This window comes from Oncorhynchus mykiss, chromosome 31 (genome assembly GCF_013265735.2).
Source record: "Oncorhynchus mykiss isolate Arlee chromosome 31, USDA_OmykA_1.1, whole genome shotgun sequence".
In the NCBI taxonomy this organism is placed as follows: domain Eukaryota; kingdom Metazoa; phylum Chordata; class Actinopteri; order Salmoniformes; family Salmonidae; genus Oncorhynchus; species Oncorhynchus mykiss.
The window spans coordinates 14,189,043-14,210,676 of NC_050571.1; the positions used below are offsets into that span (position 1 = coordinate 14,189,043).

A 21,634-nucleotide genomic window follows, 5' to 3' on the forward strand; every position below is an offset into this window, starting at 1 on the left:
GGAGCTAGAGGAGTTAGAGCCCTGTCTATGTTGGTAGATAAAATGAGAGCACCCCTCCAGCTAGGATGGAGTCTGTCACTCCTCAGCAGGTCAGGCTTGGTCCTGTTTGTGGGTGAGTCCCAGAAAGAGGGCCAATTATCTACAAATTCTATCTTTTGGGAGGGGCAGAAAACAGTTTTCAACCAGCGATTGAGTTGTGAGACTCTGCTGTAGAGCTCATCACTCACCCTAACTGGGAGGGGGCCAGAGACAATTACTCGATGCCGACACATCTTTCTAGCTGATTTACACGCAGAAGCTATGTTGCGCTTGGTGATCTCTGACTGTTTCATCCTAACATCGTTGGTGCTGATGTGGATAACAATATCTCTATACTCTCTACACTCGCCAGTTTTAGCTTTAGCCAGCACCATCTTCAGATTAGCCTTAACGTCGGTAGCCCTGCCCCCTGGTAAACAGTGTATGATCGCTGTATGATTCGTTTTAAGTCTAATACTGCGGGTAATGGAGTCGCCAATGACTAGAGTTTTCAATTTGTCAGAGCTAATGGTGGGAAGCTTCGGCGTCTCAGACCCCGTAACGGGAGGAGTAGAGACCAGAGAAGACTCGGCCTCTGACTCCGACCCGCTGCTTAATGGGGAAAACCGGTTGAAAGTTTCTGTCGGCTGAATGAGCGACACCGGTTGAGCATTCCTACAGCATTTCCTTCCAGAAACCGTGAGAAAGTTGTCCGGCTGCGGGGACTGTGCCAGGGGATTTGTACTAACGTTACTATCTGTACTTACTGGTGGCACAGACGCTGTTTCATCCTTTCCTACACTGAAATTACCCTTGCCTAACGATTGCGTCTGAAGCTGGGCTTGTAGCAGAGCTATCCTAGCCGTAAGACGAGTACAGCGACTGCAATTAGAAGGCATCATGTTAATGTTACTACTTAGCTTCGGCTGTTGGAGGTCCTGACGAACCGTGTCCAGATAAAGCGTCCGGAGTGAAAAAGTTGAGGAAAAAAAATAATATATATATAAACGGTAATTAAAAAGTAAAAACCGTAAAGTTGTCAGGTAGCAAAACAGGTTGGCAACAAAACGCACAGCAACTCGAAAACAAGTCTGCAAGTTGTGACCGGAAAATGGTGGTAGTCCCCTCTCTCTCCCTCTCTCCTCTCTCTCCCTGCATTTTGAACATATGACCCAACACACAGCCCCTCTCTCCTCTCTCTCCTCTCTCCCTGCATGGTGAGCATGTGACCCAACACACATCCCCTCTCTCCTCTCTCTCCTCTCTCTCCCTGCATGGTGAACATTTGACCCAACACACAGCCCCTCTCTCCTCCCTCTCCCTGCATGGTGAACATATGACCCAACACACAGCCCCTCTCTCCTCTCTCTCCCTGCATGGTGAACAAATGACCCAACACACAGCCCCTCTCTCCCCCTGCATGGTGAACATTTGACCCAACACACAGCCCCTCTCTCCTCCCTCTCCCTGCATGGTGAACATATGACCCAACACACAGCCCCTCTCTCCTCTCTCCCTGCATGGTGAACATATGAATCAACACACAGCCCATCTCTCCTCTCTCTCCCTGCATGATGAACATATGACCCAACACACAGCCCCTCTCTCCTCTCTCTCCCTGCATGGTGAACATATGACCCAACACACAGCCTCTCTCTCCTCTCTCTCCGCTCTCTCCCTGCATGGTGAACATATGACCCAACACACAGCCCCTCTCTCCTCTCTCCCTGCTTGTGTGTGAGAATGTGTGTGTAACTCTGTGTCATAACCAACTCAGGTGCTTATGTTGTCCCTGTGTGTGTGTGTGCTCTTCCTGTCCCAGGATGGGCATGTGGAGGTGGCACGGCTGCTGTTGGACAGCGGGGCGCAGGTCAACATGCCAGCTGACTCCTTCGAGTCGCCCCTCACCCTGGCAGCCTGCGGCGGGCATGTGGATCTAGCAGCTCTGCTCATAGAGAGAGGGGCCAACCTAGAGGAGGTGAGTAGCAACACAGTCCTAAACCAGTGGATGAATGAGGGTTAGGGTCACACAGAGAGACGGCGAATCCCAAACCTGCTCTGAGGATCCTCCGTTGTCACACTGAGGGTGATGTCCAGAGAGTGGCGAGGGGCTCAGTAAATCCATCAGCTTCAGGACACACTCCTGACTTACATCATGTTCCACTTTTAAATAATAAAACAAGCATGAAATTTAAATGAACAACCCCCCCCCCCCGTTGTTTTACAAGATTTAACCCTCATTAATAGTTAAATGTTTAATTTTGAGGTTATTTTTTTAGCTTTTACAGGTCAAGTCTCGACATCAGACAAACCAATGCACGTGTCACAATGCACGTGTCACAATGCACGTGTCACAATGCACGTGTCACAATGCACGTGTCACAATGCACGTGTCACAATGCACGTGTCATATAATTAGGCACGCCTCTCCATTCTTTTGTGAAATTGCATAAATCAACGCACTGCCTTGTGGGATTCCACTTTGCTGTGGGAGCGGCAGATGTTACAGGCTCAGTCGAAGTGCCTACTGGAGGGGTGAACTCGCCACTGCCCTTGATCATTTTCACTCCTTCAGTATGGGACACTTGTTCAAATGGAGGGGCAAGGGACTGGAGGGGCAAGGGACTGGATGGGGCAAGGGACTGGAGGGGCAAGGGACTGGAGGGGCAAGGGACTGGAGGGGCAAGGGACTGGAGGGGCAAGGGACTGGAGGGGCATGGGACTGGAGGGGCGAGGGAATGGAAGGGCATGGGACTGGAGGGGCGAGGGAATGGAAGGGCGAGGGGAAGTGGGGGTTTTGGGACTCAGCGTCCTGTAACTGTCTGTTTTAATGTGTCCAGGTGAATGATGAAGGTTACACTCCTCTGATGGAGGCAGCCAGAGAAGGTCATGAAGAGATGGTGGCCCTGCTACTGGCTCAGGGTAATCAACTGGCAGATAAATGGATACCTGCACACTGTTCAATGCTGTTGCATGTATACTATGTTATTGTGTGCAATGAAGTGCTTTGTCAGGCCTGTTGGTAAGGGTCTCACTCCTAATATAGACACTTCCCTCCCTCCCTCCCTCCCTCCCTCCCTCCCTCCCTCCCTCCCTCCCTCCCTCCCTCCATCCATCCATCCATCTCTCGCTCTCCTCCCTCCATCCATCTCTTTCGCTCTCCTCCCGCCATCCATCTCTTTCGCTCTCCTCCCTCCATCCATCTCTTTCGCTCTCCTCCCTCCCCCTCCAGGTGCGAACATCAACGCCCAGACGGAGGAGACCCAGGAAACAGCCCTGACGCTGTCCTGCTGTGGAGGGTTCCTGGAGGTGGCTGACTTCCTCATCAAGGCCGGGGCCGACATCGAGCTGGGCTGCTCCACGCCTCTCATGGAGGCTGCACAGGAGGGTCACCTGGAGCTGGTCAAATACCTCCTGACTGCAGGTACATAAACACTTGGAGTTGGTCAAACACTACCTGACTGCAGGTACATAAACACCTGGAGCTGGTCATACACCTCCTGATTGCAGGTACATAAACACTTGGAGTTGGTCATACACCTCCTGATTGCAGGTACATAAACACCTGGAGCTGGTCATACACCTCCTGATTGCAGGTACATAAACACTTGGAGTTGGTCATACACCTCCTGATTGCAGGTACATAAACACCTGGAGCTGGTCATACACCTCCTGATTGCAGGTACATAAACACCTGGAGCTGGTCATACACCTCCTGATTGCAGGTACATAAACACCTGGAGCTGGTCAAATACTGAGGATTCTTTGTTTGATATTTAGTATTTTTGTAGAGTACTTATGTGAGACTCCAGGCCTTAGCCTAGAAACCAGATGGCTGTTGAAGGTAAAGTTGACAACTTCTACCTTTTTAACAGGGCTTGTTAGTTTTTTTTGTCTGCTCTGAACTCTGACCTCTCTCTATAGGGGCAAACGTACACGCTACGACGGCGACAGGAGACACAGCGCTGACGTACGCGTGTGAGAACGGACACACTGACGTGGCCGACGTTCTTCTGCAGACTGGAGCTGATCTGGTACACAAACACCTGTTACCTCTCACTCTGTCACCATCTCCCTGTGTTTACTTCCCTGTGTTTTATCTTCCCTGCTATCTCTCTCATTCTGTCACCATCTCCCTGTGTTTTATTTTCTCTGGTATCTCTCTCATTCTGTCACCATCTTCCCTGTGTTTTATTTTCTCTGTTATCTCTCTCATTCTGTCACCATCTTCCCTGTGTTTTATTTTCTCTGTTATCTTTCTCATTCTGTCACCATCTTCCCTGTGTTTTATTTTCTCTGCTATCTCTCTCATTCTGTCACCATCTTCCCTGTGTTTTATCTTCCCTGTTATCTCTCTCATTCTGTCACCATCTCCCTGTGTTTTATTTTCTCTGTTATCTCTCTCATTCTGTCACCATCTTCCCTGTGTTTTATTTTCTCTGTTATCTCTCTCATTCTGTCACCATCCCCCTGTGTTTGATTTTCCCTGTGTTTGATCTTCCCTGTGTTTGATCTTCCCTGTGTTTGACCTTCCCTGTGTTTGACCTTCCCTGTGTTTGACCTTCCCTGTGTTTGACCTTCCCTGTTAGCTCTTTCATCATATCAATCTGTGTGTGTTTGTTTTACTGTCCTTGTTGGTACCAGTAGTCCTCACAAGTATAGTAAAACTATAACATTCGGACATGACTATTTTAGGCTTGGGGGTTAGAGTTAGTTAGGTTTAGGTATAGTTATAGGGTTAGAGTTAGAATTAAGGTTGGGGTTAGGGTTAGATTTAGAATTAAGGTTGGGGTTAGGCTTAGGGTTAGAGTTAGAATTAAGGTTGGGGTTAGGTTTAGGGTTAGATTTAGAATTAAGGTTGGGGTTAGGTTTAGGGTTAGAGTTAGAATTAAGGTTGGGGTTAGGTTTAGGGTTAGATTTAGAATTAAGGTTGGGGTTAGGCTTAGGGTTAGAGTTAGAATTAAGGTTGGGGTTAGGCTTAGGGTTAGATTTAGAATTAAGGTTGGGGTTAGGCTTAGGGTTAGATTTAGGGGTTAAGGAAAATATAATTTTGGATGGGAATCAATTATTTGGTCCCCACAAGAATAGCAATACAAAACTGTGTGTGTGTGGACCATGTCCTCCTGATATCCACTTCCTGTTTGTCTGTTCTCCAGGAGCATGAGTCTGAGGGGGGGAGGACACCCCTGATGAAGGCAGCCAGAGCAGGACACCTCTGCACCGTGCAGTTCCTCATCAGCAAGGGTGGGTTAGGTTAGACTGCATCTTTTTTTTTTAAACCCTCTACAATGCCCTCGTTAAAACGATGTCCTACTATGGCAGCCACTGGAAGGAGTAGGTGATGTCAGAGTGACTGCTTTGCATTGCTGCTTTGGTGGTGTTTTCTGTGGGACTGAAAAAAACCAAGCTTGGGAACGTAAAATGTGTTTTACCAGGCCCCATGCTTTCAAAATAATGGTTTTGTTCCAGAATCTCCGTCGTTCCTCAATGTTGTTTTCTCGTTTTCGGTTCTGTTTCCTGAACTGGTTCCAACCCCTGGTTCTAATAGTCTTTGGCTTAGATTGCATTAAAAAACAAGTACAAGTCCCTCATATAGGATCTACATTCATTTTGAACTATTGTTGTTTTGAAACTATTGATTCTTAGAAGTGAATTTAAAGTGAAAGTTTCTTTCTTGTGTTTTGTGTCCAGGTGCTAATGTGAACAGAGCGACGGCTAACAAGGACCACACGGTGGTGTCTCTGGCCTGCGCTGGAGGACACCTGGCTGTGGTAGAGCTGCTGCTGACGCACGGAGCTGACCCCACACACAGACTGAAGGTAGAACACACACACACACACCTGACCCCACACACAGACTGAAGGTAGAACACACACACACAGACTGAAGGTAGAACACACACACACCTGACCCCACACACAGACTGAAGGTAGAAAACACACACACACACACACCTGACCCCACACACAGACTGAAGGTAGAACACACACACACACACCTGACCCCACACAGACTGAAGGTAGAAAACACACACACACCTGACGCCACACACAGACTGAAGGTAGAAAACACACACACACCTGACCCCACACACCGACTGAAGGTAGAAAACACACACACACACCTGACCCCACACACAGACTGAAGGTAGAAAACACACACACACACACCTGACCCCACACACCGACTGAAGGTAGAAAACAAACACACACACACACACACACACACACACCTGACCCCACACACAGACTGAAGATAGAAAACACACACACACCATCATCAAACAACACCATCAAGCTCATAAGGATGCTGTTCATCTCAGCCATAGTAACAACAGTATCAGAATATAAAAAGTTAACTTTGAAGTCTCATGTAGACTTACACTCACTTCCTGTTTCTCCTCCAATAGGACGGCTCGACAATGCTGATTGAAGCTGCTAAGGGCGGCCACACCAACGTGGTGTCCTACCTGCTAGACTTCCCTAACAACATCCTGTCTGTCCCCGCGCCCGACCTCTGCCAACTCACACCCCCCTCACAAGACCCCTCTCAGGTTAAATGTTTTTCATGAAATAGTTTTATGCTATTGAAACAGGAAATGGTCAGCATGGAAATTGTGTTTAACTAGTTGTCAAAGTGGTTGATGTTTTACGACCACTCATCTATCCCCAGGTTCCTCGTGTCCCATTCCAGGCCCTGGCCATGGTGGTGCCCCCACAGGAGCCAGACAGAGCCCCTTCCAACATCACCACACCCCCGCCACCTGTCACCAGCAAAGGTAAAACGGGGAGCCCTGGCCAGTTATGAACGGGGAGCCCTGGCCAGTTATGAACGGGGAGCCCTGGCCAGTTATGAACGGGGAGCCCTGGCCTGGCCAGTTATGAACGGTGAGCCCTGGCCTGGCCAGTTATGAACGGGGAGCCCTGGCCTGGCCAGTTATGAACGGGGAGCCCTGGCCTGGCCAGTTATGAACGGGGAGCCCTGGCCTGGCCAGTTATGAACGGGGAGCCCTGGCCTGGCCAGTTATGAACGGGGAGCCCTGGCCTGGCCAGTTATGAACGGGGAGCCCTGGCCTGGCCAGTTATGAACGGGGAGCCCTGGCCTGGCCAGTTATGAACGGGGAGCCCTGGCCTGGCCAGTTATGAACGGGGAGCCCTGGCCTGGCCAGTTATGAACGGGGAGCCCTGGCCTGGCCAGTTATGAACGGGGAGCCCTGGCCTGGCCAGTTATGAACGGGGAGCCCTGGCCAGGCCAGTTATGAACGGGGAGCCCTGGCCAGGCCAGTTATGAACGGGGAGCCCTGGCCAGGCCAGTTATGAACGGGGAGCCCTGGCCTGGCCAGTTATGAACGGGGAGCCCTGGCCTGGCCAGTTATGAACGGGGAGCCCTGGCCTGGCCAGTTATGAACGGGGAGCCCTGGCCTGGCCAGTTATGAACGGGGAGCCCTGGCCTGGCCAGTTATGAACGGGGAGCCCTGGCCTGGCCAGTTATGAACGGGGAGCCCTGGCCTGGCCAGTTATGAACGGGGAGCCCTGGCCGGGCCAGTTATGAACGGGGAGCCCTGGCCGGGCCAGTTATGAACGGGGAGCCCTGGCCGGGCCAGTTATGAACGGGGAGCCCTGGCCTGGCCAGTTATGAACGGGGAGCCCTGGCCTGGCCAGTTATGAACGGGGAGCCCTGGCCTGGCCAGTTATGAACGGGGAGCCCTGGCCGGGCCAGTTATGAACGGGGAGCCCTGGCCGGGCCAGTTATGAACGGGGAGCCCTGGCCGGGCCAGTTATGAACGGGGAGCCCTGGTCTGGCCAGTTATTTACTGAACAAAAATATAAAAGCATGGTCAGAACCAGTCAGTATCTGGTGTGACCACCATTTGCATCATGCAGCGCGACACATTTCCTTCACATAGAGTTGATCAGGCTGTTGATTGTGGCCTGTTGAATGTTGTCCCGCTCCTCTTCAATCGTGCAAAGTTGCTGGATATTGGCGGGAACTGGAACATACTGTCGTACACGTCGATCCATAGCATCCCAAACATGCTTAATGGGAGACATGTCTGGTGAATATGCAGGGCATGGAAGAACTGGGACATTTTCAGCTTCCTGGAATTGTGTACATATCCTTGCGACATGGGGCTGGCTGTACATTATCATGCTGAAACATTAGGGGATGGAGGCAGATGAATGGCACAACAATGGGCCACCGGATCTCATCACGGTGTCTCTGTGCATTCAAATTGCCATACACGTGGTCTGCGGTTGTGAGGTTGGTTGAACGTAGTTCCAAATTCTCTAAAACGACGCTGGAGGCGGCTTATGGTAGAGAAATGTACATTCAGTTCTCTGGCAACAGCTATGGTGGACATTCCTGCAGTCAGCATGCCAATTGCACGCTCCATCAAAACCTGAGACATCTGTGGCATTGTGTTGTGACAAAACTGCACATTTGTGGCCTTTTATTGTCCTCAGCACAAGGAGCACCTGTGTAATGATCATGCTGTTTCTTGATATGCCACACCTGTCAGGTGGATGGATTATCTTGGCAAAGGAGAAGTGCACATTAACAGGGATGTAAACAAATTTGTGCACAACATTTGAGAGAAATTAGCTTTTTACGCGTATGGAACATTTCTGGGATAATTTATTTCAGCTCATGAAACATGTTGCGTTTATATTTTGGTTCAGTATACATATCGAAAGTGTCTAACGATGACGTGACTTCAACTGATGAGGAATTGACTTTATTGTAGTGTGACCTAATCTTCCTCTCATCCCTTTCTCCCTCAATCCTTCTCATCCCTCTTCCTCCATCCCTCTGCAGGTTCGTCTAAGCAGAGACACGCTGCCACCCCTTCCAGCCCCTCCAGTCCAGGGGGGGTACGTCCCGGCCCGGGTCCCGGGGATGCAGAGGCCTTGCCCCCCTTCCACCTGTGCCAGCCCCTGGAGTGTATTGTGGAGGAGACCGAGGGGAAGCTTAATGAGCTGGGCCAGAGGATCTCAGCCATAGAGAAGGCCCAGCTGCAGTCTCTGGAACTCATCCAAGGAGAGCCGCTCACCAAAGACAAGATTGAAGAGCTGAAGAAAAGCCGGGAGGAGCAGGTGAGAGCAGATGGATGATCATTCGTAGGTATAGGAACACAGAGAGATCCTATTGAATTATTGATGAGGTCATAGACCAGCGTTTCCCAAACTTGGTCCTGGGGACCCCACGGGGTGCACCTTTTGGTTTTTGCCTGAGCAAAATGATTCAAATAATACATATTTTTTTGAATCAGCTGTGTGGTGCTCGGGCAAAACCCAAAATGTGGACACTTTGGGGTCCCGAGGACCGAGTTTGGGAAACACTGTCATAGACCCTCAATACAGGTAGGTATGGAAAGTCTTGTCAAAAAAAATGTACAACCCAAAGTCAAAATTTGCATTTCTTATTCCAAGTAGTTTCGTCTCCGTTTTTTATTGATTTTATTTAGTTTTGTGCCTAATGAACACCACCTAGGTCTGATAGGATCTGATGGGTCGATGAAATCTCTCAACCAATGGATGAGCAAGACCTGAACATAGAACTATGGGTCTGATCCCCCCATGGCTTGTGTCCTCTAGGTCCAGAAGAAGAAGAAGATCCTGAAGGAGCTGCAGAAGGTGGAGCGCCAGCTGCAGTTGAAGACCCAGCAGCAGTTCACCAAAGAGTACATGGAGGCCAAGGGCCTGAAGGAAGAGCAGGAGGCAGGCCAGGGCCCGGGACCAGGGCCGGGGGAAGGGGCCAACACTACCATGCCTGGGGTCCTCACAGCAACACCAGGGATTAACACGCGCACACAGCCCGGGTCGGACACAGGGTCTGACGAGGAGAACAGAGAGGAGGAGGAAGAAGAAGAGGATAATGAGGAGGTTAGGAGTTGTTGGCGGTGGTCTGTTATTTCTGACTAGTTAAGAGTTTCTACTTTTCTGCCATTTTCCCCCTGGTGTCTAATAATATCAACCCCCGGTGTCTAATAATATCACCCCCCGGTGTCTAATAATATCACCCCCCGGTGTCTAATAATATCACCCCCCGGTGTCTAATAATATCACCCCCCGGTGTCTAATAATATCACCCCCCGGTGTCTAATAATATCACCCCCCGCCCGGTGTCTAATAATATCACCCCCCGGTGTCTAACGGAGACGCGACTGTCGTCCCCCTGATTGTGTCTAACAGAGACGCGACTGTCGTCCCCCTGATAGTGTCTAACGGAGACGCGACTGTCGTCCCCCTGATGGTGTCTAACGGAGACGCGACTGTCGTCTCCCTGATGGTGTCTAACGGAGACGCGACTGTCGTCCCCCTGATGGTGTCTAACGGAGACGCGACTGTCGTCCCCCTGATGGTGTCTAACGGAGACGCGACTGTCGTCCCCCTGATGGTGTCTAACGGAGACGCGACTGTCGTCCCCCTGATGGTGTCTAACGGAGACGCGACTGTCGTCTCCCTGATGGTGTCTAACGGAGACGCGACTGTCGTCTCCCTGATGGTGTCTAACGGAGACGCGACTGTCGTCCCCCTGATAGTGTCTAACGGAGACGCGACTGTCGTCTCCCTGATGGTGTCTAACGGAGACGCGACTGTCGTCCCCCTGATAGTGTCTAACGGAGACGCGACTGTCGTCTCCCTGATGGTGTCTAACGGAGACGCGACTGTCGTCCCCCTGATGGTGTCTTATGGAGACGCGATTGTCGTCTCCCTGATTGTGTCTAACGGAGACGCGACTGTCGTCCCCCTGATGGTGTCTAACGGAGACGCGACTGTCGTCCCCCTGATGGTGTCTAACGGAGACGCGACTGTCGTCCCCCTGATGGTGTCTAACGGAGACGCGACTGTCGTCCCCCTGATGGTGTCTAACGGAGACGCGACTGTCGTCCCCCTGATAGTGTCTAACGGAGACGCGACTGTCGTCCCCCTGATAGTGTCTAACGGAGACGCGACTGTCGTCCCCCTGATAGTGTCTAACGGAGACGCGACTGTCGTCCCCCTGATGGTGTCTTATGGAGACGCGACTGTCGTCCCCCTGATGGTGTCTAACGGAGACGCGACTGTCGTCCCCCTGATGGTGTCTAACGGAGACGCGACTGTCGTCCCCCTGATGGTGTCTAACGGAGACGCGACTGTCGTCCCCAGGGAGTCTAATCATTATTTATCCTGACTGAAGTTGTCCTGATCACATTCCTCCTGGGTTTTGAGATCTGTTTCTTTTAGATGCTTAATTTGTAGAAGTTTGCCTCATTCCTATTCCAGGATGACGAAGATGAGGAGGATGATGATGATGATGATGATGACGACGACGAGGACGAGGACGAGGTGGAAGATTACGCTAAACTACCCCAGGTGGACACCATCCTCTACAGGGATGGACAGCAGCCCCCCCTGCCCCCCTCGCCCTCACCCCATCCCCTATGCTCCCCCCACTCCCATCTCCACCCCCCTCCTCCCCCCCTCCAGACTGCCTTCGTACCCATCCAGCCCCTACCTGAGTACAGCCCGTGCCCAGCTGACTACCCCTGCCCTGGCAGTACCAGCCCTGAGCTGCAGAGGGTACTGGTGGGCCACCAGATGCTGGGTCAGGGTCAAGGTCAGGGGTTAGGACCAGGGATGGTAGGGCAGCAGGCCCCAGACGGACTCATGGTGGCTTCGCCCGCTCAGACGCTTACAGACACGCTGGATGACATCATGGCAGGTGAGTGGGTGCAGCGTAGCGTGGTTTTACAGCTGTGGTTGGGTGCAGCGTAGCGTGGTTTTACAGCTGTTCTACCTGCTGTGGGTGGGTGCAGCGTAGCGTGGTTTTACAGCTGTTCTACCTGCTGTGGGTGGGTGCAGCGTAGCGTGGTTTTACAGCTGTGGGTGGGTGCAGCGTAGCGTGGTTTTACAGCTGTTCTACCTGCTGTGGGTGGGTGCAGCGTAGCGTGGTTTTACAGCTGTTCTACCTGCTGTGGGTGGGTGCAGCGTAGCGTGGTTTTACAGCTGTTCTACCTGCTGTGGGTGGGTGCAGCGTAGCGTGGTCATACAGCTGTTCTACCTGCTGTGGGTGGGTGCAGCGTAGCGTGGTTTTACAGCTGTTCTACCTGCTGTGGGTGGGTGCAGCGTAGCGTGGTTTTACAGCTGTTCTACCTGCTGTGGGTGGGTATAGCGTAGCGTGGTCGTACAGCTGTTCTACCTGCTGTGGGTGGGTGCAGCGTAGCGTGGTCGTACAGCTGTTCTACCTGCTGTGGGTGGGTGCAGCGTAGCGTGGTTTTACAGCTGTTCTACCTGCTGTGGGTGGGTGCAGCGTAGCGTGGTTTTACAGCTGTTCTACCTGCTGTGGGTGGGTATAGCGTAGCGTGGTCGTACAGCTGTTCTACCTGCTGTGGGTGGGTGCAGCGTAGCGTGGTCGTACAGCTGTTCTACCTGCTGTGGGTGGGTGCAGCGTAGCGTGGTTTTACAGCTGTTCTACCTGCTGTGGGTGGGTGCAGCGTAGCGTGGTTTTACAGCTGTTCTACCTGCTGTGGGTGGGTGCAGCGTAGCGTGGTTTTACAGCTGTTCTACCTGCTGTGGGTGGGTATAGCGTAGCGTGGTTTTACAGCTGTTCTACCTGCTGTGGGTGGGTGCAGCGTAGCGTGGTTTTACAGCTGTTCTACCTGCTGTGGGTGGGTGCAGCGTAGCGTGGTCGTACAGCTGTTCTACCTGCTGTGGGTGGGTGCAGCGTAGCGTGGTTTTACAGCTGTTCTACCTGCTGTGGGTGGGTGCAGCGTAGCGTGGTTTTACAGCTGTTCTACCTGCTGTGGGTGGGTGCAGCGTAGCGTGGTTTTACAGCTGTTCTACCTGCTGTGGGTGGGTGCAGCGTAGCGTGGTTTTACAGCTGTTCTACCTGCTGTGGGTGGGTGCAGCGTAGCGTGGTTTTACAGCTGTTCTACCTGCTGTGGGTGGGTGCAGCGTAGCGTGGTTTTACAGCTGTTCTACCTGCTGTGGGTGGGTGCAGCGTAGCGTGGTTTTACAGCTGTTCTACCTGCTGTGGGTGGGTATAGCGTAGCGTGGTTTTACAGCTGTTCTACCTGCTGTGGGTGGGTGCAGCGTAGCGTGGTTTTACAGCTGTTCTACCTGCTGTGGGTGGGTATAGCGTAGCGTGGTCGTACAGCTGTTCTACCTGCTGTGGGTGGGTGCAGCGTAGCGTGGTTTTACAGCTGTTCTACCTGCTGTGGGTGGGTGCAGCGTAGCGTGGTCGTACAGCTGTTCTACCTGCTGTGGGTGGGTGCAGCGTAGCGTGGTCGTACAGCTGTTCTACCTGCTGTGGGTGGGTGCAGCGTAGCGTGGTTTTACAGCTGTTCTACCTGCTGTGGGTGGGTATAGCGTAGCGTGGTTTTACAGCTGTTCTACCTGCTGTGGGTGGGTGCAGCGTAGCGTGGTTTTACAGCTGTTCTACCTGCTGTGGGTGGGTGCAGCGTAGCGTGGTTTTACAGCTGTTCTACCTGCTGTGGGTGGGTGCAGCGTAGCGTGGTTTTACAGCTGTTCTACCTGCTGTGGGTGGGTATAGCGTAGCGTGGTCGTACAGCTGTTCTACCTGCTGTGGGTGGGTGCAGCGTAGCGTGGTTTTACAGCTGTTCTACCTGCTGTGGGTGGGTGCAGCGTAGCGTGGTTTTACAGCTGTTCTACCTGCTGTGGGTGGGTATAGCGTAGCGTGGTTTTACAGCTGTTCTACCTGCTGTGGGTGGGTGCAGCGTAGCGTGGTTTTACAGCTGTTCTACCTGCTGTGGGTGGGTGCAGCGTAGCGTGGTTTTACAGCTGTTCTACCTGCTGTGGGTGGATGCAGCGTAGCGTGGTTTTACAGCTGTTCTACCTGCTGTGGGTGGGTGCAGCGTAGCGTGGTCGTACAGCTGTTCTACCTGCTGTGGGTGGGTGCAGCGTAGCGTGGTTTTACAGCTGTTCTACCTGCTGTGGGTGGGTGCAGCGTAGCGTGGTTTTACAGCTGTTCTACCTGCTGTGGGTGGGTGCAGCGTAGCGTGGTTTTACAGCTGTGGGTGGGTGCAGCGTAGCGTGGTTTTACAGCTGTTCTACCTGCTGTGGGTGGGTGCAGCGTAGCGTGGTTTTACAGCTGTTCTACCTGCTGTGGGTGGGTGCATCTCAAGTCTTAACTTATTTCCTCCTTAGAATACTCCTTGTCTCCTTTTCTTCAACTGCACTGATTTGAAAGAACAATACTGATGAACAAATGAAAAGTAACAAATACTTTTCCCTTTCTCTCCTTTTGTTTCTCTGTTCCAGCAGCGGTGGGCAGCAGAGTACCCATGTTGAACACTACAACGTCTCCAACCCCCCTGTCTGACCCCCTGTCACAGACCCCCTCCAATATGGGTTCACCCCCCTCCCCACTGCCCCTCTACCCCTCTGTGGACATCGACGCACACGTAAGTCACTGTTCACACACACACACACACGCTGTGGATATCGATGCTCATGTACTGTAAAGCCAATGGTCACACACACACACACATTCAAGACTGAGAGACACACACACACACACACGCTGTGGATATCGATGCTCATGTACTGTAAAGCCAATGGTCACACACACATTCAAGCCTGAGAGACACACCTACACACAGCGTTGTTGTAAATGTGTGTGTGTCCCTCTCCTTTCAGACGGAGAGTAACCATGACACTGCGCTGACGCTGGCATGTGCCGGAGGACACGAGGAGCTGGTGTCTGTTCTCATCGCGCGAGGAGCCAACATCGAGCATCGCGACAAGAAGGGTAACACACACAAAGTTACTGTTCATTCTAAATGTTAGTTGGTCCTGTATATCCGTCAGACATCTTTTTTATTTTCTGATTAATCAGGAATATTTTTTTCATACATCCAAGACAGGATTTATATTGGGTGAATCTGTATATCTGGTTGTGACCCCTAACCTCTCCTTGTCCTCTGCCCAGGCTTCACCCCTCTGATCCTGGCTGCGACAGCGGGCCACGTAGGGGTGGTGGAGCTCCTTCTGGATAAAGGGGGTGACATAGAGGCCCAGTCGGAGAGAACCAAAGACACGCCCCTCTCCCTGGCCTGCTCAGGGGGACGACAAGAGGTACAGCAGAGCTCTGATTTAAATGTGTTTATAGTGTGTAATTCTATGGTACACGCTCACTTCCTTTCTATGAATCACCACATTGAATCTAAATCAACTCCCCTTTCACAGAAATAGCATATTGAGAAAACAATAGACTTACATTTCCTTGTCTCCTCTCCTAGGTGGTGGAGTTGTTGCTGTTGCGAGGAGCCAATAAAGAACATCGTAACGTGTCAGACTACACCCCTTTGAGCCTGGCGGCGTCCGGAGGCTATGTCAACATCATCAAGATCCTCCTCAACGCCGGCTCAGAGATCAACTCCAGGTACGGGACGGGACCAACGTCTTTTCTTGTTACTGATACCACTACTTTCCCAGGTCTTCCACAAATACATGTATTTATGAAATAGCATTTCTTACATCAGAAACGTGCACTGGGTTGTTTAAATGAAGGATGACTGCATCTTTGGTAGTGAAAGTCCCTCACGTCTCTCACTAATTGATAAAATCCTCCCTCGATCTTCCTGTCTCCAGGACGGGCAGTAAGCTGGGTATCTCTCCCCTGATGCTGGCAGCGATGAACGGTCACGTCCCTGCGGTCAAGCTGCTGCTGGACATGGGCTCAGACATCAACGCTCAGATCGAGACTAACAGGAACACGGCTCTGACTCTGGCCTGCTTCCAGGGCCGGGCTGAGGTGGTCAGTCTGCTGCTGGACCGCAAGGCCAACGTAGAGCACAGAGCCAAGGTGAGGAGACAGAACCGGTCGCGGTCCATATTATAGCAGTATATCAAGTCCAGAGCCAAGTTACATATAGGCTCTGGTGAATCCTAACTAGAGAATTGTCACTCCAACTCCCAGTGCCTGACTAAGTGTTTGAGGGATTGACCCCATATTGTAAATGTGATGTTGACCTCCCCCTCCCCTGGTAGACTGGTCTGACCCCTCTAATGGAGGCAGCGTCAGGGGGCTATGCTGAGGTGGGCCGGGTGCTGCTGGATAAAGGGGCTGACGTCAACGCCCCTCCTGTCCCCTCGTCCCGAGACACAGCCCTCACCATCGCTGCAGACAAGGGCCACTACAAGTTTTGTGAGCTGCTCATCAACAGGTGGGCATTAAACCAACTAATCAATCATTCTGAAAGAATCAAGGTCTTTGTCTGAGTGTTCATTTTGAAGCCAGGAATTTCCCTAAAAGGTAATGTTTCGATTCTCTCGTTCATCATTTTATCCTGTGTTTATCGCTTGTCCCCGTTTTCCTCCGTTCTCCAGGGGGGCTCACATTGATGTTCGCAACAAGAAAGGGAACACGCCTCTGTGGCTGGCGGCCAACGGCGGCCATTTTGACGTGGTTCAGCTGCTGGTGCAGGCTGGGGCCGACGTAGACGCTGCAGACAACCGCAAGATCACACCGCTCATGGCTGCCTTCCGTAAGGTAGGTCGTGTCGCAGGATGACCCTTCCCCTCTGCAACACCTGGCCCTCTCACAACCTAGTTCCAGTATCAGGTCCTACAGTCTTCCCCATACCTTTACTGCTCCCAGCCTGAAACAATATTGGCCTATTTTACAGGTGTCTTTCATTTTCTCTCTCCCCTTGTCTGTGTTTCTCAGGGTCATGTAAAGGTGGTTCAGTACCTGGTAAAGGAGGTCAACCAGTTCCCCTCAGACATTGAGTGTATGAGATACATCGCCACCATCGCTGACAAGGTAACACCACCACCGGTTTGGAATGGTCTCTCTTTGAGCAAGTATGGCAGTGGGTTAGAAAGAGTTGTCCACTAACTCCACGAACTCTCTCCCTCCCTCTCTCCATCCCTCCCTCTCTCAGGAGTTGTTGAAGAAGTGCCATCAGTGCATGGAGACCATCGTCAAAGCCAAAGACCAGCAGGCTGCTGAAGCCAACAAGAACGCCAGCATTCTCCTCAAGGAGCTCGACCTGGAGAAGTCCAGAGAGGAGAGCAAGAAGCAGGCCCTGGCCGCCAAGAGAGAGAAACGCAAGGAGAAACGCAAGAAGAAGAAGGAGGAGCAGAAGAAAAAGCAGGAGGAGGAGGAGGAGGAGCAGGAGCAGAAGACAAACAAGGAGGAGGGGGAGGAGGACTATGAGATGCAGAAGCAGGATGACTCCGCTGAGGGTAAATTATATCTTGATTTCAATATCTATACTGATTATTAACATTTGTTTGCTGTGGCTAGTTTAACAAAAGCTAAGTGTAGATTGCAGTCAATCCTTTTCCGTAGACTGTTTTCAAAGTAAGGAAACACATGTCTATGTAATATTGTGGAACTGTCTCTTCAACTCTACATTCATCCCTCCTGCTCTTCAGAAGTGGACCCCCCCATCGACCCCCCCAGTGCGACCACTACCACCACAATCGGTATTCCCGCCACCTCGCCCTCCTTCAGCTCTGTGTTCGGCAAGAGGGCCAGTGTTGCCACGACGACCAGCACCAACCGCAAGAGCAAGAAGAACAAGACCAAGGACTCCTCCCCCAGCGAACCAATCATACGGCAGGACCCACAGGTAACTAACCAATCATAGTCAGGACCCACAGGTAACTAACCAATCATACGTCAGGACCCACAGGTAACTAACCAATCATACGTCGGGACCCACAGGTAACTAACCAATCATACGTCGGGACCCACAGGTAACTAACCAATCATACGTCAGGACCCACAGATAACTAACCAATCATACGTCAGGACCCACAGGTAACTAACCAATCATACGTCAGGACCCACAGGTAACTAACCAATCATACGTCAGGACCCACAGGTAACTAACCAATCATACGTCAGGACCCACAGGTAACTAACCAATCATACGTCAGGACCCACAGGTAACTAACCAATCATACGTCAGGACCCACAGGTAACTAACCAATCATACGTCGGGACCCACAGGTAACTAACCAATCATACGTCGGGACCCACAGGTAACTAACCAATCATACGTCAGGACCCACAGATAACTAACCAATCATACGTCAGGACCCACAGGTAACTAACCAATCATACGTCAGGACCCACAGGTAACTAACCAATCATACGTCAGGACCCACAGGTAACTAACCAATCATACGTCAGGACCCACAGGTAACTAACCAATCATACGTCAGGACCCACAGGTAACTAACCAATCATACGTCAGAACCCACAGGTAACTAACCAATCATACGTCAGAACCCACAGGTAACTAACCAATCATACGTCAGGACCCACAGGTAACTAACCAATCATACGTCAGGACCCACAGGTAACTAACCAATCATACTGCAGGACCCACAGGCGGTTGGTGTATTTAAAGTATAGATTCACATTTAGATTTTACACACACACACACACACACACACACACACACACACACACAGTACCAGTCAAAAGTTTTGCACACTTGCTCATTCAAGGGTTTTGCTTTATTATTACTATTTTCTACATCAAAACTATGAAATGACACATGGAATCATTTAGTAACCAAGTGTTAACACCTCAAAATATGTTTGACATTTTTCAAAGTAACCACCCTTTGCCTTGATGACAGCTTTGCACACTCTTGGCATTCTCTCAACCAGCTTTATGAGGTAGTCACCTGGAATGCATTTCAATTAACAGGTGTGCCTTGTTAAAAGTTAATTTGTGGAATTCTTAATGCGTTTGAGACAATCAGTTGTGTTGTGACAAGGTATTACCCTATTTGGTAAAAGACCAAGTACATATTATGGCAACAACAGCTCAAATAAGCAAAGAGGAACGACAGTCCATTACTTTAAGACATGAAGGTCAGTCAATCTGGAAAATGTCAAGAAATGTAAAAGTTGCTTCAAGTTCAGTCGCAAAAAACATCAAGCGCTATGATGAAACTGGCTCTCATTGGTAACGCCACAGGAAAGGAAGACCAGAGTTACCTCTGCTGCAGAGGATAAGTTCATTAGAGTTACCAGCCTCAGAAATTGCAGCCCAAATAAATGCTTCAGAGTTCAAGTAACAGACACATCTCAACACCAACTGTTCAGAGGAGACTGCGTGAATCAGGTCTTCATCATCGAATTGCTGCAAAGAAACCACTACTTAAGGACACCAATAAGAAGAAGAGACTTGTTTGGGCCCAGAAACACGAGCAATGGACATTAGACTGGTGGAAATCTGTGCTTTGGTCTGATGAGTCCAAATTTGAGATATTTGGTTTAAACCGCCCTGTCTTTGTGAGACCGCAGTGTGAGTGAAAGGATGATATTTGCATGTGTGGTTCCCACCGTGAAGCATGGAGGAGGAGGAGGTATGGTGTGGGAGTGCTTTGCTGGTGACACTGTCTGTGATTTATTTAGAATTCAAGGCACACTTAACCAGCATGGCTATCACAGCATTCTGCAGCGATTCACCATTCCATCTGGTTTTCGCTTAGTGGGACTATCATTTATTTTTCAACAAGACAATGACCCAACACACCTCCAGGCTGTGTAAGGGCTATTTGACCAAGAAGGAGAGTGATGGAGTGCTGCATCAGATGACCTGGCCTCCACAATCACCCGACCTCAACCCAATTGAGATGGTTCGGGTTGAGTTGGACCGCAGAATGAAGGAAAAGCAGCCAACAAGTGCTCAGCATATGTGGAAACTCCTTCAAGACTGTTAGAAAAGCATTCCAGATGAAGCTGGTTGAGAGAATGCCAAGTGTGCAAAGCTGTCATCAAGGCAAAGGGTGGCAACTTTGAAGAATCTCAAATATAAAATATATTTTTGATTCATTTAACACTTTTTTTTTGGTTTCATAGTTTTGATGTTGTCACTATTATTCTACAATGTAAAAATAAAGAAAAACCCTTGAATGAGTAGTTGTGTCCAAACTTGTGTGTGTGTGTGGACACCCCTTTCAAATTAGTGGATTTGTCTATTTCAGCCACGCACATTGCTGACAGGTGTATACAATCGAGCACACAGCAATGCAATCTCCATAGACAAACATTGGCAGTAGAATGTCCTTACTGAAGAGCTCTGACTTTCAACGTGACCCCGTCATAGGATGCCAACTTCCCAGTAGGTCAGTTCAACAAATTTCTGCCCTGCTAGAGTTGCCCTGGTCAACTTGAAGTGCTGTTATTGTGAAGTGGAAACGTCTCGGAGAAACAATGGCTCAGCGGCAAAGTGGTAGGCCACACAAGCTCACCGAACGGGATCGCTGGAGCGCATAGAAAGTTTGTCCTCGGTTGCAACACTCACTACCGAGTTCCAAACTGTCTCTGGAAGCAATGTCAGCACAATAACTGTTCTGTCTGGGGCTTTATGAAATGGGTTTTTCATGGCCGAGCAGCCGCACATCAGGCAGTCCGACAGACAAATCTGGGTTTGGCGGATGCCAGGAGAACACTACCTGCCACAATGCATAGTGCCAACTGTATAGTTTGGTGGGGGAAGAATAATGGTCTGGGGCTGTTTTTCATGTTTCAGGCTAGGCACCTTGTTCCAGTGAATGAAAATCACTACAGCATACAATGACATTCTAGATTATTTTGTGCTTACAACTTTGTGGCAACAGTTTGGAGAATGCCCTTTCCTGTTTAAGCATGACAATGCCCCTGTGCTTCGATATAGAAGAATTTGAATGGCCTGCACAGAGCCCTGACCTCAACACCATCTAACACCCTTGGGATGAATTGGAATGCCGACTGAGCCCGGACTAAAAGCCCAACATCAGTGCCCGACTTCACTAATGCTTTTGCGGCTGAATGGAAGCAAGTCCCCGCAGCAATGTTCCAACATCTAGTGGAAAACCAGACGAGTGGAGGTTGTTATAGCAGCAAAGGGGGACCAACTCTATATTAATCCCTGTGATTTTGGAATGAGCTGTTAGACGAGCAGGTGTCCACATACTGCTGGTCATGACTGTAAAATATAATGTAGATAAATTCAAGGATGAGTGAAGCCAGTGTTTTTAAAAAACAATTCTGGGAGGCTGAAAATACACATTTCCTTTCACAATTCTACTGTCAAACAGTCAAAGCAAGTCAATCAAGGTGTCTAATCAGTGATAATTCCATCTCTGTCCAGCAGGTGGTGCTGGCACAACACAAGGCAAACAAGATCCATGGTGACCCGCGGAGCGGGGCTGGGGGTGCAGGGGGCACCAGCGACTCAGACCCCCTGGACAGCACCGACTGTGCCAGTGAAAGTAGCAGCAGTGGGGGCAAGAGCCAGGAGCTCAACTTCCTCCCTGACCTCTCCTCTTCTTCCTCTTCCTCTTCATCCTCTTCGTCCTCGGGCCCCTCTCACAGCCTGCAGCCAGGCCCAGAGAAGAGACACTGTCATCAGCTACACCCAGTCACCGTCTCCATCTCCAAACCTACACAGAAGTGAGTGACCTGCAGTACCTTTGGTTTGAGTTAGAACTGTAGTTCTCCTAAAGGAGCTGGTCAAGCACCATCAATCACACAGAACTGTAGTTTTCCTAAAGGAGCTGGTCAAGCACCACCAATCATACAGAACAGTACATTTCTAATACAAGTACGTAGTTAAAAACAGCAACCGTATTAATTGTGAATCTGACCTTTAACCCCTT

The 21,634-nt window shown here is 50.5% G+C and overlaps 1 protein-coding gene across 18 annotated transcripts in view; it reads left to right on the forward strand.

Annotated features, from left to right (window-relative positions):
• The window catches only part of LOC110504378 (ankyrin repeat and KH domain-containing protein 1), a 63,310-nt gene that overhangs the window by 28,854 nt on the left and 12,822 nt on the right, over positions 1–21,634 (forward strand). For 7 of the 18 annotated variants that reach the window (XM_036970158.1, XM_036970162.1, XM_036970167.1 and 4 more), the window contains 22 exons: positions 1,835–1,996; positions 2,859–2,940; positions 3,251–3,442; positions 3,943–4,052; positions 5,175–5,271; positions 5,710–5,837; positions 6,428–6,571; positions 6,691–6,796; positions 8,836–9,113; positions 9,615–9,902; positions 11,262–11,724; positions 14,283–14,425; positions 14,661–14,772; positions 14,953–15,098; positions 15,263–15,405; positions 15,615–15,828; positions 16,014–16,189; positions 16,353–16,515; positions 16,693–16,788; positions 16,910–17,213; positions 17,406–17,602; positions 21,127–21,428. In XM_036970158.1, the coding sequence (XP_036826053.1) occupies positions 1,835–1,996; positions 2,859–2,940; positions 3,251–3,442; positions 3,943–4,052; positions 5,175–5,271; positions 5,710–5,837; positions 6,428–6,571; positions 6,691–6,796; positions 8,836–9,113; positions 9,615–9,902; positions 11,262–11,724; positions 14,283–14,425; positions 14,661–14,772; positions 14,953–15,098; positions 15,263–15,405; positions 15,615–15,828; positions 16,014–16,189; positions 16,353–16,515; positions 16,693–16,788; positions 16,910–17,213; positions 17,406–17,602; positions 21,127–21,428 (4,046 nt within the window). The remainder of the gene's footprint in view (positions 1–1,834; positions 1,997–2,858; positions 2,941–3,250; positions 3,443–3,942; positions 4,053–5,174; positions 5,272–5,709; positions 5,838–6,427; positions 6,572–6,690; positions 6,797–8,835; positions 9,114–9,614; positions 9,903–11,261; positions 11,725–14,282; positions 14,426–14,660; positions 14,773–14,952; positions 15,099–15,262; positions 15,406–15,614; positions 15,829–16,013; positions 16,190–16,352; positions 16,516–16,692; positions 16,789–16,909; positions 17,214–17,405; positions 17,603–21,126; positions 21,429–21,634) is intronic. The other 11 variants (XM_036970163.1, XM_036970168.1, XM_036970173.1 and 8 more) reach the window with 9 other exon arrangements.